Source organism: Maniola jurtina, chromosome 26 (assembly GCF_905333055.1).
Source record: "Maniola jurtina chromosome 26, ilManJurt1.1, whole genome shotgun sequence".
Classification (NCBI taxonomy): domain Eukaryota; kingdom Metazoa; phylum Arthropoda; class Insecta; order Lepidoptera; family Nymphalidae; genus Maniola; species Maniola jurtina.
In genome coordinates, this window is record NC_060054.1 from 5,703,355 (window position 1) to 5,730,200 (window position 26,846).

Consider the following 26,846-nt stretch of genomic DNA (forward strand, 5'->3'; position numbering starts at 1 on the left):
TACCATTACTTACTATGCATTTGTTTAGCAATTATCATGGTTGAACCTATATCGATCTATTCACACTACCTATATCCATACTAATATTACAAATGCGACAGTGTGTCTGTCTGTCTGCTACCTTTTCACGGCTCAACAGTGTAACCGATTCTGACGAAATTTGTACAGGGTTAGCTTAAATCCCGGGGACGGACATAGGCTACTTTTTATCCCGGAAAATCAAACAGTTCCCACGGGATCTATAAAAATCTAATCCACGCGGACGAAGTCGCGGGCATCCTCTAGTAATATCTAAACACGTAATAATTGCATCTGTCTGTCTGTGTTTATCTCATGATCAACCTATTTCCGGCTCACTACGGAGCACGTGTTTCACGTGAGCAAGTTTTGAGCCATATCATTGTAAATTGAACAGTTGAAAAGAGCAACCGCCGAATTTCTTGCTGGTTCTTCTCGGTAGGAGCGGCATTCCGAACCAGTGGTTAATTATTTTGACGATTCAAAAGCACTTGTAAAAGTCTACTTGAATAACAAGTGTAAATTAAAAATGTATAAAACCCACGACAAGTGAAGGTTACAGCAACTAGAAAAGAGCTGATAACTTTCAAACGGCTGAACCGATTTTCTTGGATTACAGCTAAGAACACTCTCGATCAAGCCACCTTTCAAACAAAAAAAACTTTAAAATCGGTTCATTAGTTTAGGAGCTACGATGCCCAGATCACAGATACACAGATACGTCAAACTACTATAAATCTATTCTATTCTATTCATACTCTACCATGCTCGAATGCGGATTGGCAGACTTACCTTTGAGAACATGGAGAACTCTCAGGCATGCGGGTTTCCTCACGATGTTTTCCTTCACCGTCAAAGCAAGTGATATTTAATTGCTTAAAACGCACATAACTGAAAACCTAGTGGTGCGTGCCCGGGATCGAACCCCCGACCTCCGATTAGGAGGCGGACCTTTTAACCACTAAGCTATCACAGCTTCTATGTGTCTTTTGTTTATATATTTCACGATTAACAGCATTCCGAACCAGTGGTAGATTATTTTGACGATTCAAAAGCACTTGTAAAAGTTTAATTGAATAAAAATAATTTGAATTTGTATTTGAATTTGAATTAAATATAGATTTAGAATATTACTTTTAGTAGGTAGGTCCCACCAGCAGTATGGTAACTGGTAATTTTTTTAAAGTGCCAGAACATTACGTATAATAATGTCGTATGCTGAGAATTGAGTTGAAACTTTCCGTGGTTGTTATTAGCACTTGCGTGCTTTATGTTGTTAATTGATACCATTACAAAATATCGTAAGTCTTACTGTAACACATGTAACTAATTAGCTATTTGCATAATTTTAATCATCTTTTTTTTTGATTTATAAGGAGAACATAAGTTACCTTCTTATATAGTAGTTACCATTTAAGTTTTTTAGAAATTGCATCCGAGAAACGCCGGGGCGGATCAACTAGTCAAAAATAAAAGTAGGTAAATAAAAAAATATTTGTCTAAATGTTTATCAGTAAATATGTAAGAATTAAGTGCTTTACTTAGATGTAAATTGGCGACTCTTAACAAATTTCGCAATATTTTTTTGCGTAAGTGATTTGAAAGGCAGTTTTTTGTTTCCGCCTTTGGATATACCCACTCTTTTTTTTTTCTCTCTCGTCTGGCTTTTACAATGATAAGGAACACAACACAAGAAACAGAAAAAAACAATTGTGTGCAAAAGCGGCCTTATTGCTTAAGCAATCTCCACCAGGCAACCTGTAGGTACTTGTGGTATAAGATCTACCTATCTGCCAAACATGATTCTAGGTTTTCTTGACAGACAACAAAGTGATCTTACAAGGGTTCCTTTTGAGGCAGGGAACCCTAAAAACATAATTTCGTTTGACTGGTTGGTGACTCAAAATGGCCAGCGCCCATTGAGTTTTTGTCTTTGTCATTTGTATGGGATTACGTAATAGAGAAAGCCTTATACTAACTTCTCTCCGTGTATGAGTACCTACAGGTTTCAAGTCAACCAAAGAATGCAGAACATCTGTAGAAGTTCTATCTTTTGATAAGTTTTTAAGTCACCACAGATAATAATTATTATTAGACTTGCAACGAATAGTATATTCGGCAGTATACCGAATACCGAATATTCGGCGAGGCCCCTGACCGAATAGCCGAATATTCGGCAAAAGTATTCGGCCGGATTTTAGCGCCAAAAACTTGTACAGACGTGATTGTTTCGCGCTCCTTTGTTTTGTTCTAATGTACTCATCGCTCTGAAGTTGGGATGGTCTACGAGAAAAAAAGAAGTAAACTACTTCCTAAAAATGCAGAAAAGTTAGTCTTTCTGCACCATAACCTTCCCTTCTAAATTTTGATTATGAAAATAATTCAAATGCATAGAAAAATTCTTAACTTGTTTAATACAGAAAATGATTAAATTATGTACCTGTTTTATGTACCAATGACTACTTAATAAATGATTATAAAAGAAATGAGAACCTTACCCTTCTAAATTTTGATTACCACAATAATTCAAATACATAGAATCCTCCATTTTTCCTATTCAGAAGATGATTATGTACCTGTGTTATTGTAATGTGGGTACATAGAAAACTGGAGTACCCGCGTCAGTCATGTAATCGCCACGAAGTAAAATGGATTACGGAAATATAGTTTGTGCCTAATTTATTTCCCTTCGCCCTCTGAACGTTACAGTGGCGAACGAGGATTAGTTTAAAACGAGGAGTGCGTCTGTGTCGGGTTATCCTCCATCATGTCGATCGGAAAAGTGAAGGAATTCGATATAAAAAGCGGGGTGTGGTCGTCATACGTCGAGCGGCTTGAGATGTATTTTACAGTTAATAATGTTAAGAGTGACCTCAAGCTACCTACGTTGATAGCGGTGATGGGAGATGAGGCTTACGAGCTTCTAGTCAACCTGTCCAGCCCAAAGAAACCGTCAGAGTTGAAATATGAGGACGCAATCGAGTTATTACGTCGGCATTTACAACCGGCTCCTTCAGTTTTGGCAGAGAGATTCAGATTTAGACAGAGAAGACAGGCGGCGGACGAGAATATAGCCAGCTATGTCGCCGAGTTGAAGAAGTTGACGCGCCATTGTAAGCTGGGGGATAATTTGAACGAGAACCTGCGAGACCAGTTCGTGTGCGGATTGAGGAGCGATCTCATCCGACAAAGGTTGTTCGCGGAGGAGGAAACGATTAGTTTCGCCAACGCGGTGAAACTCGCCAACTCGTTAGAGGCCGCGGAACGGGACGCGGCGGCAGTGGACACGGTGGGAGCGGCGGAGGCCGCCGGGGCAGCGCGCGGCGCGGACGGCGCCGCGGCCGCGGCCCTCCATACGATGGCCGGGACGGAGAACGGGCGGTGGCGGCGGTCGGCCGCGCGCGCCCGAAGTGTGCAGGACCAGAGTGCGGCGCGGAACGGCGCGGGAGCGCGAACCAGGAGCAGTGTGAAGGGGACAGGGTACCGTTGTAAAGGTTGCACGTCCACGCTCCACAGCTATGAAGCCTGTAGATTCCGGGATTACGTGTGCTCCCGGTGTCAATCCCGGGGCCATATTCGGCGCGCCTGCGTTCAGAAGGCCGGCGCTGGCTCGGGAAGGTTCAATGCGGTGCACTACGGGGACGCGGAAGGAATAGCCAGTGAGGAGGAAATGGAAAGTGATTTCCACCATCTCGGTTTGAATGATTACAAGGCGGTGAGTTTGCCAGTGCTTATAGATAATGTTGAGGTCAAGATGGAGGTAGATACGGGAACTGCGGTTTCGTGTATTAATAATCATACATATGAGAAACATTTTAGTAAAATAAGATTAGAACCCACGAGTGTAAGACTTAATTTTTAGGATGGCTCAGTGCTTAAACCGGTAGGGGTTATCAAGCCGGTCGTGAGTTACGGTAAAATAAAGAAGAACTTAGAATTATTTGTTATCGAAGGCGGGACTACATCTCTCTTAGGTAGGCAGTGGTTAACAGAGTTAAAAATTAAGATCCCCTTATTTAGTAATTGTCATAAAATTAGCGAAACCAGTGGATTAGGTTGCTTGGATAATGAATTAAGGAATTTGGTTGACAGGTATAAAGAACTGTTTAGCGGCGGTCTGGGTCGGTACTCCGGAGGCAAGGCAACCCTAAGGGTGCGCGAGGGGGCGACTCCCGTGTTCCACCGTGCTCGGGCCCTGCCGTACGCCCTGCGCGATCGCGTCGATGCCGAGCTCGACGCGATGCTGCGGGATGGAGTCATCGAGCCTGTGGACTGTTCGGACTGGGCTTCGCCTCTTGTACCGGTAAATAAAGCTGACGGTTCTTTGAGGATTTGTGCGGACTACAAGGCTACAGTGAATCCCGTTTTGTTAGTTGATCGTTATCCTTTGCCTAGGATCGATGATTTAATCGTTCGCTTAAGCGGCTCGAATTACTTTTCGAAGATAGACCTGTCGCAAGCGTATAATCAGATTGAACTGGATGATTCCAAAAATATTACCGTAATAAATACTCATAGGGGTTTATACCGGTATAATAGATTAGTTTATGGACTAGCGTCGAGTGCGGGAATTTTTCAACGTATAATGTCTAACTTATTACAGGATATACCTAATGTTGAAGTGTTCTTGGATGACGTAGTAATTGGAGGAAAGAACAGGCAGGAACATTTGCGGGCGGTCGAGTCGGTCTTTAGTAGGTTACACCGTTACGGGTTAAAATTAAAAAGTAATAAGTGCGTTTTCCTGGTAGATGAGATAAAATATTTAGGCTATGTATTAAATAAGGAGGGCATAAAAACGGACCCAGATAAAATTGAAGCCATAACAAAGATACCAAGGCCCAGCAATGTAACTGAACTACGTTCATTTTTAGGTTTGGTAAATTTTTACGCGAAATTCGTTAGGAATATGAGTGCGAGACTAGTACCTTTATATGAGTTGTTGAAAAGAGATACGAAATGGGTTTGGTCAAAGGAATGCGAGCGGGCGTTCAAAGAAGTTAAGACCTTATTAACTAGTGCAGAGGTGTTATCGCATTATGATCCCGCGCGGCCACTTATCGTAACATGCGACGCGAGCGCGAAGGGCATAGGTGCAGTCCTCTCTCAACCGAGTCGGAATGGGGACTGTGAGCGACCGGTGGCCTACGCATCGCGGACACTAAATGATGCAGAAAAAAATTATTCCCAAATACATCGCGAAGCGCTTGCAATTATATTTTCCGTTCATAAGTTTCATCAATATTTATATGGTCGGCATTTTACCTTGCGTACCGACCACAAGCCTTTAGTGTCGATCTTTGGCCCACACACGGGGATACCGACGATGGTGGCTAGCCGTATGCAGCGCTGGGCTATTATTTTATCCGCGTACACATTCGATATCGAGTACGTGCGTACCGATAAGAACGGGGCGGACGGTTTGTCGAGGTTACCGATGACAGGTAAACAACTCACGGCTCGGCAGGTACCGGAGCAGACTTACTTACACTTTATCCAGGAAGCTTTGCTGTTAGATTACAATGAGATAAAAAAACATACGACTAGGGACCCAGATTTATCGAAAATACTTAGTTACTTACGGGACGGTTGGCCCACGGAGAATAGTATTACTAATTTGCAACCTTATTTTAATCGCAAAAATGAGTTATATGAAGAGCTGGGATGCGTGATGTGGGGTCATAGGTTAGTGGTTCCGGAGACATGTAGGGATAGAGTGTTGAAAATGATTCATGAGCCTCACATGGGAATAGTGAAATCTAAGTCTTTAGCACGCAGTTACGTTTGGTGGCCTTCGTTAGACGAGTCTATACAACGTGTATGCCAAGGATGCGAGGTATGCGCGGCGCAGGCGGACGCGCCGCCGAAGCAAGCCGTACGTATGTGGCCGTGGCCTAACAGACCTTGGTCACGGATCCACCTGGATTTCATGGGCCCTATTTTTGGAAAAACGTATTTAGTGATCGTAGATGCAACGTCTAAATGGATAGAAGTATTCCAGGTGCCGAATACGGCGTCTACGGTAGTTATTGACAGACTTACGGAGTTATTCAGTAGATTCGGGTTAGCTAAACAGATAATAACAGACAATGCGAGCTATTTCGCCAGCACGGAGTTTAGGAATTTTACACAAAGTAACGGGATCGAGCATATTTTTACGGCTCCGTACCACCCCGCCTCGAACGGTTTAGCGGAAAACGCAGTGAGAACACTAAAACGCGTGATTAAGAAAGCGGTGTCAGAGAGACAGAACGTAGACAGGGCTCTCTGGACCTTTTTGATGCATTATAGGAATACGGAACATTCGACCACCGGGGAGTGCCCCGCCATGTTGCTGTTAGGTAGGCGGCTTCGGACCAAACTAGACGCTTTAAAACCGGATAGGGAGAGGAAAGTAGCTAAGGTACAGCAACATCAAAGAGAAATGGCGAAAGGAGTAGAAAGGGAGGTAAAACCAGAGGATGAAGTGTGGTATAGGCAGTATCTTAAGAGAGAAAAGTGGGTCCCGGGTCAGGTCGTGGAATGTACCGGTCCAAGCAATTATAAAGTCAGAGGTCAGGATGGAGACTTAGTTCATAGGCACATCGATCAGCTTAAGAAACGGTCCACCAGGTTTTCTCTCGCTTGTCCTACTACAAGCTTAAATCAGGAGTCTAGCACAGATCCTCAATCGCCGGCGGCTTTATCGGAGCAGGTCCAGCCGGAGCGGTCCACACGAGGTGACATTGAAGCGCCAGTTACACCGGGTAGCTCGACAGGGTCAGATAAGGTCCATACGAATACTCCGGCTTCACCAGAGTTCCAAGATGCCGTGGAGAGTAACGAGTCTCCGGCTCAGACCCGCCGCCGCAGTACCTCACCGGCTCACGCAATAACGCCGGAGCCGCGTCCACTGAGACAATGTAGAATAAGGAAACCTTTTAATAAACTTTGATTTGCTTTTATTTTGTATTTAGAATAGACTTTAGTATTTTTATAGCTTAGTATGTAAGATTTTAAGTATTTATTAAGTGTGGGGGTGTAATGTGGGTACATAGAAAACTGGAGTACCCGCGTCAGTCATGTAATCGCCACGAAGTAAAATGGATTACGGAAATATAGTTTGTGCCTAATTTATTTCCCTTCGCCCTCTGAACGTTACAGTTATGCACCAATGACTATTTAAATGAATATAACAGAAATGAAAATATGAATATATACGTAATCAATCGTTTTTAATTTTTCATTTTACCAATTATTTCTCTACGACAAAATATATTATTTAAGTATTCGGTATTCGGCCGAATAATATGTAGATATTCGGTATTCGGCCGAATATAATAAAAGCAGCCGAATAGGCCGAATACCGAATAGTAACCGAATATTCGTTGCAAGTCTAATTATTATGCATCACTACATATGTTATAAAATGCGAAAATGTGTTTGTTGGTTCTTTAATCACGTCGCAACGGAGCAACGGATCGACGAAATTTTTTGAATTACGTGGAATTATTATTTTTTAAATCCAATGAGAACTTTTTGATTTTTCTGGATAAAAAGTAGTCTATGACTCTCCGGGTCTTTAACTAAAACCAAGCAAAAAATCGCGCCGATCCGTTGCTCCGTTATTGAAGGACAAACCAACACACACTTTCGCATTTATAGTATGGCAAGTGCGTTGTCCCCGTTAAGCGGGACAGAGAACGGGAACAACGGGATAAGTTTTTAATAATTTTATTTAATTCCCTAACGGGGACAGCGGGACTAAAAGGTAGGGTGTTTTTAACCCCCGACCCAAAAAGAGGGGTGTTATAAGTTTGACGTGTGTATCTGTCTGTGGCATCGTAGCTCCTAAACGAATGAACCGATTTTAATTTATGGCTTGATCGTGAGTGTTCTTAGCTATAATCGAAGAAAATCGGTTCAGCGGTTTCGAAGTTATCAGCTCTATTCTAGTTATAGAGGTTTTTGTCTCTGGAGTTTTTTTTTTTTAATTTTGAGTTATATTTATCAATAAAATAGTTGGGGGTGAAAAAAAACACGTTTTTGTTGCCAGTTTTTATAGAACAAAATAATACAATATTATTACAAAATAAACGATATTTAGTTACATTCAACTAAACATAAGATATTATACGACGATACAGCCAGCAGGTCTACTCCGTATCCTAAACTGAAAACTATTGGGTCGGGCGTACATTGACTTTTCTCAGACTATACTGTATCCACGGAAAGAAGTTAGCAGAGCGCTCTCTCTGTTACGTAGTCCCATACAAATGATAGAGACAAAAACTCAGTGAGCGTTAACCATTTTGATTCATTAACCAATCACAGACATGTTTTCAAAGGACGTTCGAAATTCAACTCGAAAATGTTTTCAAAAAACTTTCGAAATTCAATTCGAAAATGTTTTCAAAAAACATTCCAAATTCAATTCGAAAATGTTTTCAAAAACATTTGAAATTCAATTGGAAAATTATTTCAAAAACGTTCGAAATTCAATTCGCAAACTTAGTTTCGTTTGTGATTGGTTGGTGACTCAAAATGGTTAGCGCCCACTGAGATTTTCGTCTCTGTCATCTGTATGGGATTACGTAACAGAGAGAGCGATATACCAACTTCTTTCCGTGGATAGAGTGTAGTAAGCTTTATAGACTGTATCCTCAGTATAAGATTTTACTTCTCACAAAATAACGTGAAAGTAAAATGGACCTAAAGACTCTTCATATAAAGTCAAAAATTCAGTACCATTGATTTTAATTTCGCAACGTTTCCGCTTGGAGCGCTGACTGTAAACATATGTACAAAGTTGAGCATTAAAACAAGGCAGTTAAGGGACATTTTACTTTAAGGTGCAAGAGACGGGTCTGCCCGCGAAATCCAAATTTAATTTGGTTTTTCGCAATTTGTAAATCAATACGACAAAGTAGGCTTATGTCATTCTAATTCCGACAGTGACAGTATCATCTTCACAGGATTACATAAAGATCTTTACTTGAAAGTGTTCAGTTTAAGAAATTAGTCAAAACAATGAGTTTGACGTGAGTTACTCACAAATTAGTCGACTCGATACTATATCTAATTTCTTAAACTGGACCCTTTCAAGTAATGATTTTGATATACACCTGTGAGGATGATACTGCCATTGTCGCAATTAAAAAGTCATAAGCCTACTTTGTCGTATTAGTTTACAAATTGCGATGAATCAAATTAAATTTCGATTTCGCGGGCAGACCCGTCTCTTGCACCTTAAAGTAAAATGTCTTTAAACTGCCTTGTTTTAATGCTTAACTTTGTTCATATATTTACAGCCAGCGCTCCAAGCGGAAACGTTCCGAAATTAAAATCAATGGTACTGAATTTTTGACTTTATATGAATAAACTTTAGGTCCATTTTACTTTGACGTTATTTGGTGAGAAGTAAAATCTTTTACTGAGGGTAAGATACGGAATACGCATACTGATCACAAAAAAAAGTTAACCCAAATGTGCGTAAAATATATGTTACAGTTAAAAATACAAGGAACAAAAATGTAATAGGAAGGCACTCATGACTACAATGTTTTTTTTTTGTTCTTTTTTATTACTAACAATAGTAACACTTTTTTTCTCTCTCTCGTCTGGCTTTACAAAGATTAGCCAATGTCAAGTTTGCAGTTATTTGTAACAAGTTAGTTAAACTATACAAGTGTGGACCCCGTCTGTGCCGACATACGCACGCACGGCACCCCCTTAGAGCGCTTTCCAGTCAGTTTTAACAAAAAAACACTCCAAAAAGGCAGAGCGCGTCCGCCAGCTAACACCAACACAGACGAAGTCATAGTAACACTTACATACTACTTTTTTACCTGACTGCGGCAAAGCCAAAAGGAAGGGTTATGATTTTGCTGAACAGCCTGCCTTGTATCCGATCAAATGGAAGATTGTACTGTGGTGCTCCAGTCCAAAGCAGTACTCCATATGTGAAAAGTATAAATATTATAAGTTCAAGGAAAGTGTTACTACTGTTAGTGAATGTTTTTAACAATATTCAATAGTTTAATATAACCTACCTACTTGATAATTCCATTGGCACGATAAATGTTCGCACACCAAGCAGCACGCGCCAAACGGAACGAACTTATATATTTTCTTTTTTGAAAAATCCGGCAAACTACTGAACTAGTCGTAATAAAAAAAAACCGACCAAGTGCGAGTCAGACTCGTGCACCGAGGGTTCCGTACTAGGGTATTTTTTCGTCATTTTGCACGATAAATCAAAAACTATTATGGATAAAAATTAATAAAAATCTGTTTTAGAATATACAGGTAAAGCTCTTTCATATGATACCCCACTTGGTATAGTTATCTTACATTGAAAATTAACAATACCATTGCATTTGTTTATGAACACATTTGAATTTTTTTTGTGATTTAACCACAAATTCTTGTTTTCGGATTTATTCCTTTACTTATGCTATAAGACCTACCTGCCAAATTTCATGATTATATTATAGGTCAACGGGAAGTACCCTATAGTTTCTTGACAAACAGGACAGACGGACAGACAGACAGACAAAGTGATCCTACAAGGATTCCGTTTTCATTTTGAGGTACGGAACCCGAAAAATGTTATAACACTTCAAACTAACAAAGGACGTGGATTTAAAGTATTTTGGAAGACTCCATATTTAATAATCACTGAGTTTTTTAAAATATAGGTAACATCCCTATTGTATAGATAATATCTCTTACATTGTTGCCCAGTCTGCATTGATAATGGCCACCGTGGCCGAAATTCGTTCAAAAGGAACTCTTTGACCGAAAATTTGACCAAAATGAACTCTTTGACCGAAAATTCGGTCAAAAGGAACTTTTTGACCGAAAATGCGTTGCGTTGGCGAGTGCTGCTGGCTGTGAAATCATCTTTGAAATACAAAATCTATTTACATCACAATCCATAATATAATATATTTACAAATGTTACTTAAGTTATACTATACAAAATTGTATAAAAAAACAATATGAACAACAGAAACGGCTAACATACAAAATAATGACAGGGAAACAACTTGAAAATATAAACTTGCGAGCAATAGCTTAGGATGTAAGGCGATTTGATTGCAAGCAAGTGTACATTGCAGTAATAAAGTATCAAAAAGTGTACTCTTTATACATAACAATCCGTAATAAGACAAAACTGAATTCATTCGATTTTTATTTATTTATTCATATTTAAAAACGTAATGCGTGTTAAAAAATGCGATTTTTCGGGTTCCGTACCTCAACAGGAAGAATGGAAGCAATACACGGAGCTGCAATTGCTTGTATACAGTATGGCATATTATTGTAAATTGAATATGTACTTGAAAAGAGCAACCGCCGAGTTTCTTGCTGGTTCTTCTCGGTAGGAACGGCATTCCGAACCAATGGTAGATTTTTTTGACGATTCAAAAGCACTTGTAAAAGTTTAATTGAATAAAAACATTTTGAATTTGAATTCGGAACCCTTATAGGATCACTTTGTTGTCTGTCCGTCGTGTCTGTCAAGAAAACCTATAGGGTACTTCCCGTTGACCTAGAATCATGAAGTTTGGCAGGTAGGTAGGTCTTATAGTACAAGTAAAGGAAAAAAACCGAAAACCGTGAATTCGTGGTTACATCACAAAAAAATATTAATTTACTAAATCATATAATATATGGATGGCATAATCCATCATTAATTTGCAGTGTTCTACATAAAAGTGTTAGGTATATCATGTACAATGGCATATATTCTGTCTTTGTAATTTTGTTACAATAAAGTTAAATAAAGATGGTACGGAACCTTTAGTGTTCGTCCGACTCGTGCTTGACCGGTTTTTATTTATTTATCCATACTTAAAACATAGTGTGTATTAAAAAAACGGGATATTTTTTCACAGAATACATTATTATTGCTTACAAGTGTTTAACTTTCTATCGATACAACATGTATTTATTGATTAGATATATTATATTGATATAATAAATCGATTCGGCAACCGATTTTATTCGATTCTCACTACACTAAATCATTAAGGGGGGTCTCTCCGTCACTCGCTTCATACAAACGTAGTTCCAATTTCATTTGGATATTAAGCAACCAAAGTCCTTGAAATTTTGCAGACATACTCTAGAAACTAATATCTATGTCTGTGGTTTTCCAGATTTCTGTTAAAATATTCGGTTTCAAAGTTACACGGTCTTAAAAATTTACATACAAATCTTTGAGCCCCTGTAATTTTGAAACTACATATTTTTAGCAAAATCTGAAACACCACAGACACAGATATTAGTTTCTAGAATATGTCTGCAAAATTTCATGGACTTTGGTTGCTTACTATTCAAATGAAATTGGAACTACGATTGTATGAAGCGAGGGACGGAGAGAGCCCTGTTAATCAATCTGTCAAAATTATAAACATAGGTACTTATCAAAACAGAGTATAAAAATCACAACACATTTTTTGTTTTATTTTTACAAAACCATTCGCTCTCAAAGCGCAATCTAATTAAAACAGCCTAACCCCTTTTTTTTTTAAGATTTTCGAAATATTTTCAATTCTATCTATCTATCTATATGACATAATTAGTATGTTACATATACGATATTACATGTTACATTTATAATATCATTGTTACATTAATATGTTACATATTCTAGCTTTATACTACAATTATTTATAACTATATTAATGACTAATGTATATTTATTTATTTATTTACACAATTAGTGATATTTTTGGGATATTTTTGTATGTTTCTTTATGAAAAAGTTATAGTTTTGGCTGCATAAAGGTGGATTCACACTATGAACACCAGACGCGATCTCGTACTGGTGATTCGTATTATGTTTCTAGTCATTAAACTAAGATTTGATGTGACTTAAATATATCCGATTCTATCAACAACTAGCTGTTTCCTTCGACTTCGTCTGCGTCCCGCGGGAACTGTCTTTCCCTTTGAATTTCCCGTTGGTTCCCTTAGCAACGAATGACACCAATGGAAAAATAAGACTTCTGCGCAGGTACATTAGCATCAGGGCGGCGCTGATCAACGCCCTGATCGTTCCATTCAGTAGTCCCAGGCGCTGGGACCGGTCCGCTAGTGGCTGGAGCGGAGCTCTGGCTGGCGACCCTGGAAGGACGACCGCTTGCTGTGGCGCAAGCTGTCGTGCCTACATGCAAAGTGCACGAGGCCAGGGGAGTGCATCTTTCAGGATGAGCCCACTGTGCGTCGCGCAGGGGAGGCACCGGCGCACGTTCGTAAGAGTTCCCGGAGCCTCTTAATATGCGCTGAGGATGGCCATCGAGGGGGTTTTAGTGGGTACAAATCCCACATAACCCGATCTCTCCTCAAAGAGGTAGGGTATCTTGTGAAGATTTCCCCCCGTCAACAAAAAAAAAAAAAAAAAAGGTACATTAGCGTAACTTATAAAAGTGGTAGTACTACATATCTCTATACAACCCATTACGTAGAATATTCGATTTTTAACCCCTAACCCAAAAAGAGGGGTGTTATAAGTTTGACGTGCGTATCTGTGTGTCTGTGTATCTGTCTGTGGCATCGTAGCTCCTAAACGAATGAACTGATTGTAATTTAGTTTTTTTTTTGTTTGAACGGTGGCTTGATCGAGTGTTCTTAGCTATAATCGAAGAAAATCGGTTCAGCCGTTTGAAAGTTATCAGCTCTTTTCTAGTTTTCTTATAGAGGTTTTTGTGTCGGGGGATTTTTGAATTTTGAGTTATTAGATAAAAGAGAAGAGCGTGGAGGGACTCTATTTCCAGGGAATTTGAAAAATAAGTATTTGAAGAAACTATTTGAAAGTGTGTTGCTTGTTGGTTAGTGCAGGTCAATAGATAAACCTGATTCTTTTTTTTTCCTCTCTCGACTGGCTTTACAAAGATTAGCCAATGTCAAGTTAGTAGTTATTTGTAACAAGTTAGTTAAACTATACAAGTATGGACCCCGTCTGTGCCGGCGCTCGCCGACACACGCACGGCACCTCCTTAGAGCGCTTTCCAGTCAGTTATAACAAAAAAAAACACTCCAAAAAGGCAGAGCACGCCCGCCAGCTAACACCAACACAGCGAAGTCCACCTGATTCTTTACATGGATATATTTGAATACTTCGAGAGTGACATAGGCTACTTTTAATCCCGGAAAATTAAAGAGTTCCCACGGGATTTTGAAAACCTTAATCTATGGTACCTAGTTTCTCCTTTCACCAAAGGTTGCCTGGTGGAGATTGCTCTGAGCAATAAAGCCGCCTTTGCATACAATTGTTTTTAGTTTCTTTGTTTTGTCTTGGTTATTGCATGTTTTTTTTCTTTTCACTATAGGTAAGCGCTTGACCACAATCACACTTGATGGAAAGTGATGATGTGCAAAGTTTTCTATCTATCTATCTACGCGGACGAAGACGCGGGCATCAGCTAGTATATCATATCCTGACTCTATGCCTATAGGTTGAACCCTCGAAGGTTCTTCAATCTCCTCTCCAGGTCCTCGAGGTTGTCGTCCTTAGGCCAGGGGTCTGGTTTCTTCCGTTCACCTCCAGGCGCCATTTGGAAGTTCCCGCATGATGATTTTCCGGGGCTTTCCATACTGAAAGAATGAATGAAAACTGAAATTTATGGACAAGGGTAAATTTTCACAATTCTTGGGGTTTTACAGGGTGCGTTTTTATTTTATTTTATTAATCAATATTTTTTGGAGCAAACTGAAAACCAGCGCTGAGCATTGCCATCAATGCTTGGCCATGGTGAGTTTGCGGCCTATTGCTATTGTTAGTTTTTTTTTTATTTTTATAGATTTAATTTACTTATAACATATGTATGTTTGTCACTAGCAATAAGTAAGCAATAGAGCCTATTTATTATTATTATTATTAAAATGTTTAGGGATAGATCTAGACTTTGTGGATATAGCACTAAATTTTGTATCCCCAAAACCCCTTTTTTGCCTGCGGTTATGGTGGTGTTGGGGTTAACGGGAGCGGTGTCTGTATGCTCGACCGTAGCAATAGGGAATTTCCACCGACGGTTGTATCTTGAGACTTCTGTGGACACAATTTGAAAAAAAAAAAAAAAAAGAATATTAGCCATGTTAAATGACTAATATTCCCCTTTCCTCTCCAACTAAGCGTCAGGCTTGTGCTAGGAGTAGGTACGACAATAGTGCAACGGGCGGGGTTTGAACCGTCGACCTTTCGGTTTTCAGTCCACTCCTTTACCGGTTGAGCTATTGAGGCTCTCACAATACCTGCTGTACTCCGTGCTGGGGGTGAGGTTGTCGGCGTCTTTGCTGTTGAAGAGCCACACGCCGTTGGCTGACTTGTGGTCCCGCACTTGGAACTCCGCGCCGTAGTGCTGAGGCGGGGTTGAGAAGTCCACATCTAGGGGTTGGCCTGGAGACACGACACCAACTTTTAATCCCTACTTTTTACCCGATTGCGGCATTATGATTTTAGCAGTCTATGTATGTATGTATGTATGTGGGTATGTATGTTTGTATCCAGATTCGTCGTTTGTCTGTATGTGTGTGTCTATTGCCTCTCTGTCTATAAGTCTATTGTCTGTGTCCTTATGTTTGTCTTCTGGAGGGTGTATCATCTGTATGTTAGTTAGTCTAACCATGTATAATTTCTTGGTCGGACTTCGTCTGTGATGGCGTTTGCTGGCGCGCGTGCTGTGCTTGTTTGGAGTGTTTTTTTTTGTTAAGAGTGGCTGGTTTTTGTGTTAGTTGGTGTTTTTTGGTGGTGGAACTGACTGGGAAGCGCTCCAAAGGTGCGCTGCGCGTATGTCGGCGGGCGCCGGCGCAGACGGAGTCCATACTTGTATAAATTCAATAACTTGAAAATATCACAAACTTTACATTGGCTAATCAGAGTAAAGCCAGATTTAAAGATAAAAAAAAATTTTCTTGGTCTGTCTGTCTGTTTTGTTAATTATTTACCTGGATGCAGGCGGTTGTCCTGGCGCAGCTCCCCGTAGTCCTCGGCCAGGCTGTCCAGCTTGTTGCTCCAGGTGTCGGAGACGTTCTGGTTGGTGGGGTACCAATCGCGAGATGGTTTCTCTTTCTTTGATTTTCATTATGGTTGCGTTTCTGTCTGTATCTGTCGGTTTGTCCATTGCCTCTGCTTGTCATCTGTCTGTCTGTTACCTTTATTTTTGTCATCTATCTGTGTATCGTCTTGCTATTCTATCGGTCTGACATTTATGTCCGTTTGTTGTCTGTCCATCTGTCTAATCTGTCGTCTGTATCAGTACATCAGTCTGTCTGATGCCTTTATGTTCGTCGTTTGTCTGTATGTGTGTGTCTATCGCCTGTCTATCTATAAGTCTATTGTCTGTGTCCTTATGTTTGTCTTCTGGTGGTTGTATCATATGTCTGTTAGTCTATCCACCTATCTCATTTCATTTGTCTGTCTGTCTGTCTGTCTGTCTGTCTTATAGTTCTGTACCTGGATGCAGGCGGTTGTCCTGGCGCAGCTCCCCGTAGTCCTCGGCCAGGCTGTCCAGCTTGTTGCTCCAGGTGTCGGAGACGTTCTGGTTGGTGGGGTACCAATCGCGAGATGGTTTCTCTTTCTTTGATTTTCATTATGGTTGCGTTTCTGTCTGTATCTGTCGGTTTGTCCATTGCCTCTGCTTGTCATCTGTCTGTCTGTTACCTTTATTTTTGTCATCTATCTGTGTATCGTCTTGCTATTCTATCGGTCTGACATTTATGTCCGTTTGTTGTCTGTCCATCTGTCTAATCTGTCGTCTGTATCAGTACATCAGTCTGTCTGATGCCTTTATGTTCGTCGTTTGTCTGTATGTGTGTGTCTATCGCCTGTCTATCTATAAGTCTATTGTCTGTGTCCTTATGTTTGTCTTCTGGTGGTTGTATCATATGTCTGTTAGTCTATCCACCTATCTCATTTCATTTGTCTGTCTGTCTGTCTGTCTGTCTGTCTTATAGTTCTGTACCTGGATGCAGGCGGTTGTCCTGGCGCAGCTCCCCGTAGTCCTCGGCCAGGCTGTCCAGCTTGTTGCTCCAGGTGTCGGAGACGTTCTGGTTGGTGGGGTACCAATCGCGAGATGGTTTCTCTTTCTTTGATTTTCATTATGGTTGCGTTTCTGTCTGTATCTGTCGGTTTGTCCATTGCCTCTGCTTGTCATCTGTCTGTCTGTTACCTTTATTTTTGTCATCTATCTGTGTATCGTCTTGCTATTCTATCGGTCTGACATTTATGTCCGTTTGTTGTCTGTCCATCTGTCTAATCTGTCGTCTGTAGCAGTACATCAGTCTGTCTGATGCCTTTATGTTCGTCGTTTGTCTGTATGTGTGTGTCTATCGCCTGTCTATCTATAAGTCTATTGTCTGTGTCCTTATGTTTGTCTTCTGGTGGTTGTATCATATGTCTGTTAGTCTATCCACCTATCTCATTTCATTTGTCTGTCTGTCTGTCTGTCTGTCTGTCTTATAGTTCTGTACCTGGATGCAGGCGGTTGTCCTGGCGCAGCTCCCCGTAGTCCTCGGCCAGGCTGTCCAGCTTGTTGCTCCAGGTGTCGGAGACGTTCTGGTTGGTGGGGTACCAATCGCGAGATGGTTTCTCTTTTTTCTTTGGCTTGGATTCTGGTAGTGGTTCTGTTTCTGTTGATAAAAAGCTCTTTAGGGTTCCGTGCCTCAAAAGGAAAAACGGAACCCTTATAGGATCACTTAGTTGTCCGTCCGTCGTGTCTGTCAAGAAAACCTATAGGGTACTTCCTGTTGACCTAGAATCATGAAATTTGGCAGGTAGGTAGGTCTTATAGCGCAAGTAAAGGAATAAATCCTTTACTTGATCCGAAAACCGTGAATTTGTGGTTACATCATAAAAAAAAAAATTAAAAATGTGTTTAAATTTTCAAAGTAAGATTACTATACCAAGTGGGGTATCATATGAAAGGGCTTAACCTGTACATTCTAAAACAGATTTTTTATTTATTTTTATGCATAATAGTTTTTGATTTATCAAACGAAATGGCAAAAAAATACCCGAGTACGGAACCCTCGGTGCGCGAGTCCGGCTCCCACTTGGCCGGTTTTTTTATTCTGATACAAGTTAGCTCATGACTGCGATCTCACCTGATGGTAAGTGATGATGCAGTCTTAATCTTTTTTCTGCCTCAACCTTCACGTGAAACATAGTTTTGGGGGTACGTTAAGCTTCTTCAAAGTAGTTTGAAGAGATTTGGGGATACTTTGGGATGCTATGAGATAGTTTGGGATTTGTCATGACAGTTTGTTATAGTTTGAGAATTGTGATGCTTTAGGGTAGTACAATGAATAGTTTAGGAGCTACAAAGGAACATATGAACCTACAAACTAACACAGCTAACCTTCTACTGCTTCGGCTGCTGCAAGCTTCCTCCCAGAACCATCATCGAGCTTGTTGAGGTCCGCTAACATCTGTTCTTCTCCATCAAATATGTAATCCCTTTCTGCTCTCCGCCCGGGTTTCCTCGGCGTTTCCGCTGGCGGGGTGGGGAGTTTAGGACCTGTATTGACCAGTGTAAATTAAAAATTTATAACACCCCCCCCCCCCCCCCCCCCCCACAAGTGAAGGTTACAGTAACTAGAAAAGAGCTGATAACTTTCAAACGGCTGAACCGATTTTCTTGGATTACAGTTAAGAACACTCTCGATCAAGCCACCTTTCAAACAAAACAAAACAAAATTTAAATCGGTTGATTAGTTTAGGAGCTACGATGCCTCAGACAGATACACCGATACACACGTCAAACTTATGAATACTAGCCCCATAAACTACCGCTACACAAAACATCACATCAATTAATCACCACAGTACAAAAAAATTCAATACCTAAGTATTTTTGGCCCAACCCAGGAATCGAACTCAGAACCTCGTCATCCGCAGTCGAACATGCTAACCATTAGACCATCGAGGTATCCATTGTAATGAAACCACCACTTACCGACACTCGTCCTGTCTTCCTTGCCTGGAGTTCCACCAGAGTTGCCGGAACCGGCTAGCAAGTCGTTCAACTCCTGTTCCAGTTCCGCTGTGTCCAGGTCATCCAGGGTTCCTCCCAGGGCTTTCTCCACTTCATTATAGCTGTCCATTACCTAGGGTTCAAGAGAGAATACCTCATTTCAAAAAATTAAAAATCCAAACCCTACCTATCTATATCTTCGAAATATGCAGATTCGTGAAAAAAAAAAATTTTTTTTTCCTCTCTCGTCTGGCTTTACACTGATGAGCAAATGTCAAGTTTGTAGTTATTTACAAGTTAAGGAAACTATATGTATAAGTATGGACTTCGTCTGTGCCGGCGCCCGCCGACATACACGCGGCGCCCCTTTAGACCGCTTCCCAGTCAGTTCCACCACCAATAAACACCAGCAGAACACAAAAACCGACCACTTCTCACAAAAAACACTCCAAAAAAGCACCGCACGCGCGCCAGCTAACGCCACCACAGACGAAGTCCGGCAAATGTTTTACCGACATTTACTAACTATTTTTATAAACAAGAAAAACCAGCCAAGTGCAAGTCAGACTCGCGCACAGAGGGTTCCGTACTCGGGTATTTTTTCCGACATCTTGCACATAAATCACAAATTTAGTATAGAAGCAGGCGTTATTTTGCGGAAGTCCATGACATACAAGTGACATGGGTGAGTGGTGTTGGGGTTTGTGTGGTGGTGTGTGTGGCTTGCTTAGTGGTTGGCTTTTCCTGCATGTTTATCAGTGGGAGGGCGGCGGTCCATGTCGCATGCTGCATGTTGCATCATACAGATTTCTTTGGTTTGGCCGATTATAGCAAATTAAGCTTTTGGTTCCTTGTACATAAATCACAAACTTATATACATACAAATAAATAAAAATCTATTTTAGAATGTACAGACAGACAACGAAGTGATCCTATAAGGGTTCCTTTTTTCCTTTTGAGGTACAGACCCTTAAAAAAACCAACCTCTTTGAGATTATCCATTGTGTCGTGAACAGAGTCTTCTTCTAGACCACCATCTTTCATCGTACTCTTCATCGCTTGCGCACTTGTTCTGAAAAATAATAATTACTTATTTATTAACCCCCAATCCAAAAAGAGGAGTGTTATAAGTTTGACGTGTGTATGTGTGTATGTCTGCGGCATCGTAGCTCCTAAACTAATGAACCGATTTTAATTTGGTTTTTTGTTTGTTTGAAAGGCTGGTGGCAAAGGTGGCTTGATCGAGTGTTCTTAGCTATAATCCAAGAAAATCTGCCATTTGAAAGTTATCAACTCTTTTCTAGTTACTGTAATCTTCACTTGTCGGGGGTGTTATAAATTTTTAATTTACACTTGTTACAAGACTACATGATGTCCACGACTTCGTCCGCGTAGATTTAGGGTATTGGGATAAACGTAGCCTATATTGTCTGTCCGTGGGATGTAAGCTAACTCTGTACCAAATTTCATCCAAATTGGTTAAACTGTTGGGTCGTGAAAAGCTAGCAGACAGACAAACAGAAGGACAGACAGACGTACATACTTTCGCATTTATATTATTAGTAACTTATTTTTCACTCTCCTCTGGCTTTACAAAGATTAGCCAATGTCAAGTTTGTAGTTATTTGTAACAAGTTAGTTAAACTATACAAGTATGGACCCCGTCTGTGCCGGCGCTCGCCGACACACGCACGGCACCCCCTTAGAGCGCTTTCCAGTCAGTTTTAACAAAAAAAAACACTCCAAAAAGGCAGAGCACGCCCGCCAGCTAACACCAACACAGACAAAGTCCGATTCTGAACTTTATACCTGCTGGCAGTACCAATGGTTTACCTGTAAGTATCTACAACTGCGGTGTTGAAGTCAGTATTCTTGGCTTGTTGTATGAGCTCTCGTATGTTCTCTAAGGCCGCTTCGCATCTGTCGAGCCGTTGTTGGGCTTTAAGCTTTTTGCGCAGGTGGTTCCTTGCCTGGAAAACATACATCACACATGTAAAGAAATTAAAAAACTGGCTAAGTGCGAGCCAGACTCGCGCACCGAGGGTTCCGTACTCGGGTAATTTTCCTCGATAAATCAAAAACTATAAAAATAAATGAAAATCTGTTTTAGTATGTACAGGGAAAGCGCTTTCATATAATACCCCACTTGGTATAGTTCTCATACTTTGAAACTTGAAAATACTATACTGATTATATTATTTGTTTATAAACAGTGAACACATTTTTTTTTGTGATGTAACCATAAATTCATGGTTTTTGGATTTTTTTCTTTTAATTATTCTATAAGCCCTACCTACCTATCAAATTTCACGATTTTAGGTTCATAGGTAGGTAGGTAGGTTCTTGGCAGACAGGACTGACAGACAGACAACGAAGTGATCCTATAAGCATTCCTTACAGAACTCTAAAAACGAAAATTCTATAATTTTTTCTATTAGAAGTACAAGGGAGGACTCTAATGGTGGCGTGTCTTTGGGGAGTAAAACTAGCATGTTGACATCGACTGCTGTGACGTCACGCGACAGTCGCGCCATGTCGCCCGACAGTCGTGTCTCAGCCAACATCAGTTTCACTAGCGCCTCTAATACTTACAACTAGTTTGTTGCCCAGTTTCAGAGCCGCCCTCGCTTCAACTTCCGCTGTCGCGACATCGCGCGACAATCGCGCCATATCGCCCGACAGTCGCGTCTCAGTCGACATCAGTTTAACTAGCGCCTCATCTAATTCTGTTACTGGAGTGACTTTCTTATTTGGTTCAGCTGCAATCATAAGAAAAGTGATAACTTTATGAGACTGAAGATTTAAGTTTTTAAAAATAAAAGTTTAGGTTTTTGTCAATGTTTAAAATTTTTGAACCTCTACCATTGCAAATTCGAAGGTCAAATAAAACAAGGTTAACTTTTGTAGTTTATTTTATTTTATTTTATTTATTGTTTACTTTATTGTTATAGTAGATGGGACCCACCACTTTGTCTGCATGGATTAAGGTTTTTAAAAATCCCATGAGAATTCTTTCATTTTCCTCGACAAAAAGTTGCCAAAGTCTAAACTGATGGGCAGTGGAAATGAGACAGAGAGACACACTTTCGCATTTGTTATCCTACTATAATATTATAAAAGCAAAAGTTTGTCTGTATGGATGTTTGTTACTATTTCATGCAAAAACTACCGGATGGATTTGCCTCAAATTTGAAATGGAGATAGATTATACTACGGATTAACACATTTACTTTTTATCCCGGAAAATCAAACAGTTCCTATGGAATTTTGAAGTTTGGGTGTCAACAAGTATTAGTATGAATGTATCAATACTTTTTTTTTCTTCATATCTCTTCCATCTGCAATCAGTCCGCGGATTATGAACAGATTTGAGGACCAAATGTTTTAACAGTTGAAGGCTTTGCACATCCAGCGATGTGACATCCCTTCAAGATAAGTATTACCATATGCTGGCCAATCTTGTCCTCTTAACAGGGCTCTCTCCGTCACTCGTTTCATACAATCGTAGTTCCAATTTCATTTGAATATTAAGCAACCAAAGTCCATGAAATTTTGCAGACATATTCTAGAAACTAATATCTGTGTCTGTGGTTTTTTAGATTTTTCTAAAAATATGTAGTTTTAAAATTACAGGGGCTCAAAGAATTGTATGTAAATTTTTAAGACCGCGTAACTTTGAAACCGAATATTTTAACAGAAATCTGGAAAACCACAGACATAGATATTAGTTTCTAGAATATGTCTGTAAAATTTCATGGACTTTGGTAGCTTAATATTCAAATGAAATTGGAACTACGTTTGTATGAAACAAGTGACGGAGAGAGCCCTCTTAAGGTGGAACATGCTGTAACTGGCATCCAAAAGTTGCACTGCTAGGCTGTTTTTGTGACCCTCAAGTCTCTGTTTGTAGACCTCAAGTGACCTGTCTATTTGCAAGGAATTAACTATGACTTGAATGTAACATACCAAGTTTAACAACATCCCCCTGTTTGACGGCCATCCCCTGAGCCACCAAGTAGCCCAGGAATATCTCAAACACTTCTCGGTTGATGTGGCCGCTGCTCCTCATCAGCTCCTCTATGGTGCCTATACGATCTTCTCCTGGTGGAAAGTTGTTTAGGAACTCTGTGGCTTGGTCCTGGAACAATTTATTTTTTTAGGGTACCGTACCTCAAAAGAAAAAAAGGATACTTATAGGATCACTTTGTTGTCAGTCTGTTGTGTCTGTCGAAACCTGTCAAGGGAGTCAAAACCTATGAGCGCGCGCACACACACACACACGCACACGCACGCGCACGCGCACACGCACTCACACACACACACACATCACAATGTGCAGAGAAACTTTATAATGAAGGTCTGACCCTTAATCCATAAATTAATAGGTAATATTTATTGCTGAATCCTTATTTACATGATGACATGAGTATAGTGTGGTTCATCGAATAGTACCTATGGCGTTATGTTGGCTCCCCTGTCTGTTGGGTGGTCATTGGCAGCATATTGGCATGAGAAGACGCAGATTTTGTTTATTTTCATTTCATTCATTCAGGAAAATCAAATGAAAATAAACAAAATCTGGGTCTTCTTATGCAAATATGGTGCCAATGACTTGGACAGACAGGGAAGCCAACATAACACCATAGGTACTATTCAATGAAACACACTATAGTATGGCAGACCATAGACACCACAGAAAACCACAGAGAAACAACATACTTTTACAGCACATTCTAGCACAAATTATTGTGAAGAGTCTATGCTAGCTTTAGGTAACCCATTAGCATCTGTAGCCTGTCTGGTGGGCAGCTGGGAAGTGATGCGGTCAGTAGTGTGGCAAACCATAGACTATGTCACAGAAGACCACAGAGAAACAACTTACTTTTACTGCACTTTCTAGCACAAATCTTTGTGTAGAATCTATGCTAGCTTTAGGTAACCCATTAGAATCAGTGGCTTGTCTAGCGGGCAGCAAAGAAGTGACAGCGGTCAAGGCAAAGGCGGCAGGCCTAAATGCAAGGCGGGCACCCCATTTCACCCATCCTTCTGGGCCATTGTGTAAAATTTGTTGATACTTTGTGATGGGTGATAGTTCTCCACTCCTGAAATAAAATAGATACTTACAGTAGGAACTCAATCGTGTGGATTTCAGTCATACGGATTCACAATTATCCAGATTGCCAAGGGACAACAAATGACAATAATTCAAACTAAATTGAAGATTATTAAGATTGCAATATTTGAATAATAATAATTAAGGAAAATATGTATGTAAGGAGATACATAATGTACTTATGAAAACTTGTAAAAACATTATTCTTTCAATAAACATTGATTTTCATTGATAAGTTTGATTTGTATTTGTTGTTTTGAATAAAGTTTATGTTAATTATATGCCTTATGACAACAATTAATCTGGTTAATTGAGTCTACTGTACTTATATTTGAAATCATATCAACTTGGGCCCATTTCACAACCACCAAACATACTTTATCTGACAAATTTTACAGTTTTAATAGTCTTTATTTCTCAAGGATTATTGTATTGATACCTAACTAAAGTGCCATAAATAATTTTAGGCCCAATATTTCCATATTGTCAGGGAATCTACACAGTGAGATTTTAATATCAAACATTTGATACCAAACATGAATATCTATTTAAGTTTTTACTGTTTGTTTCACTTTTAATGTTAATTGTATTCATTACTTTAATTTATTTAAAATTCATTAATTTGCATGTATAAAGTTTACTATACACGTGTATATAAAGCAAAAGTAAACAAAGACATACCTAAACATTTCCTCAATAACTATATCAATACACGCAGCGGTCCTTCCTCGTCTTTGGAACACGCATCTAACATCCGCGGCAGACACTATGGGGTCCATCTTACACCGACACCATTGCCGCACCATGTCAGACCAGAACTTCATCTTCATCTCCCAGGACTCAGGGTTGGCGGACTTTAAACGGAAAGGGGCGAAAAGTGCGTTCATTCGCACGTCGTCTGACCAGCATTGCGGCAGCTTATCCTCGGGGAAAACGTCCGCTATAACCATTGTTACTTTTATATTGTATCACTGCTAAAATTTTAACTATTCAAACACAGTGTTCTATAATCTTTTATATATTTTTTCTGCGAAAAAAAGGCACACGGGAAGTCGATTTTACGACAATTTTTGCTTTTTGATTTTGACGTTTAATAACACCGACGAAAACGAACCTGACGTTTAGTTTTTTTTTTTCTCTCTCGTCTGGCTTTACAAAGATTAGCCAATGTCAAGTTTGTAGTTATTTGTAACAAGTTAGTTAAACTATACAAGTATGGACCCCGTCTATGCCGGCGCTTGCCGACATATTATAAGCACGACACCTCCTTAGAGCGCTTTCCAGTCAATTTTAACAAATAAAGTCGGTTTACTGACGATAGTTGAACTTGACAATAAAGGCCGATTGTGCTTCTTTGTTGCTCGTTCCGCGCTCTCGCTTCCACTTCAAGCCTTACATGGAACGCCTCAGAGTGAGGTGAGGACGCATGAGTCATGTTTTTTCGTGCGTGCAGCCGGCTCTATCGAATTATCGTTGTCACGTCAAAAAAACACTCCAAAAAGGCAGAGCACGCCCGCCAGCTAACACCAACACAGACGAAGTCAATTTATACTCTTCTTCTCTCTGGGCTGGTTTCCGCACTTAAACGTTTCCGTCTGTTGTGCGTAATTTACCAACACTATGAATTTAAAAAAAATTTTTAGTCTATGATAACTTGATACCTAGGATTGGGATCATAGAGATTTGGGATAAACACAAAAAATATATTTAAAATAAAGAATTAATTTCTCATCTTTCTTAGCACATGTTATAGCCCGTTTCTACTCCGTCGTCTGTCGGGCCCGGATTTTAATTGGATGTTCCAGTGGCAGAACATTGTATTTGAAACTATTCATACTTACTTGTCCGGAAACCGATTTTGTGTCAAACATAAGCGCAAACACCCTGACATTGTTCCAAACCGTGGTCTGTGTTCCAAACCATTTCCAACATGATTCCCAAAGTTAGGTTCCAAATGACAACTTGACATTTGAAAGAACAAAATAAAAAACAAATTATTGTCTTTGGTAGAACAGTTTGCTGTGGGGTCGTACGTCACGATTTTACTGAAAATTGCAATATTTCTCTTTAATTTCACGGCAAATAATTCCATTCTGTTGACAGAGGATTCCTATAAAACTGTTATTGGTAAGTAACTAAATAATTTATTGGTTATTTCGACAGTGACGCTGTACAATTGTGTGAAATATTTTAGTAGGTTGCGACGGTGAAGACTACTTTACGTCCCACTTTTCTTGATCATTTGCGCGGAACTATGCAATTATTTCGTACATGTATTGCTTGCACAGCTAGTCAGGTTATTACCTCATCATACAATTTACGAATAATCATCTTGTTGTTGGTTTTTTCAACCTTTTTTGCGAAAGAGAAATAACGGTTGCGATTTTCGCTACTTTCCTACTATGTTATTAGTTATTTCACTGTTTTCGTATTTATTCATAATGGGTATCAGCTACCCGCGACTTCGTTCGCGTGGATGTAGGTTTTTTAAAATTCCCGTGGGAACTCTTTGATTTTCCGGGATAAAAAGTGGCCTATGTGCTAATCCAGGGTATAATTTATCTCCATTCTAAATTTCAGCCCAATCCGTCCAGTAGTTTTTGCGTGAAGAAGTAACAAACACACACACACACATACAAACTTTCTCCTTTATAATATTAGTGTGATAGTGTGAAGATCAATGTGCAACGGTACACATTTTGAGGTGCAGGTAGCGAGCAGCAGTTTGCTGCGATTCTACTAATTACTAAGTA

The 26,846-nt window shown here is 40.0% G+C and overlaps 3 protein-coding genes across 6 annotated transcripts in view; 2 read left to right on the top strand and 1 right to left on the bottom strand.

The window, feature by feature from the left end:
• Positions 1-247: 247 nt before the first annotated feature.
• LOC123878333 (charged multivesicular body protein 7) lies at positions 248-25,179 on the bottom strand. 2 transcript variants are annotated; one of them, XR_006798812.1, is made up of 12 exons: positions 24,775-25,179; positions 23,863-24,082; positions 22,947-23,118; positions 21,573-21,739; positions 20,814-20,950; positions 19,965-20,052; positions 18,963-19,113; positions 18,366-18,524; positions 17,479-17,637; positions 15,262-15,406; positions 14,393-14,604; positions 248-275 (listed from the first exon to the last, which is right to left on the bottom strand). XR_006798812.1 is itself a non-coding variant. In XM_045925512.1 (11 exons), exons 1-11 carry the CDS (start codon positions 25,041-25,043, stop codon positions 14,460-14,462), a joined length of 1,812 nt encoding a protein of 603 aa, XP_045781468.1. In that variant the 5' UTR covers positions 25,044-25,179; the 3' UTR covers positions 14,360-14,459. The 2 variants fall into 2 exon arrangements, 1 of the variants encoding a protein (XP_045781468.1); XM_045925512.1 differs by lacking the exon at positions 248-275 and having other exon boundaries at positions 14,360-14,604.
• On the top strand, positions 2,613-6,952 carry LOC123878463. Its single transcript, XM_045925634.1, has 3 exons — positions 2,613-3,801; positions 4,111-4,321; positions 4,994-6,952. Exons 1-3 carry the CDS (start codon positions 2,786-2,788, stop codon positions 6,950-6,952), a joined length of 3,186 nt encoding a protein of 1,061 aa, XP_045781590.1. The 5' UTR covers positions 2,613-2,785.
• Positions 25,180-26,092: 913 nt separating the features above from the next.
• LOC123878349 (pantothenate kinase 3) overlaps positions 26,093-26,846 on the top strand; it is a 41,653-nt gene continuing 40,899 nt past the window's right edge. For 2 of the 3 annotated variants that reach the window (XM_045925539.1, XM_045925541.1), the window contains exon 1: positions 26,093-26,220. The gene's annotated coding sequence lies outside the window, so the exon portion shown is untranslated. Of the gene's footprint in view, positions 26,221-26,290; positions 26,390-26,846 lie in introns of those variants that run through there. The other variant, XM_045925540.1, reaches the window with a different exon arrangement.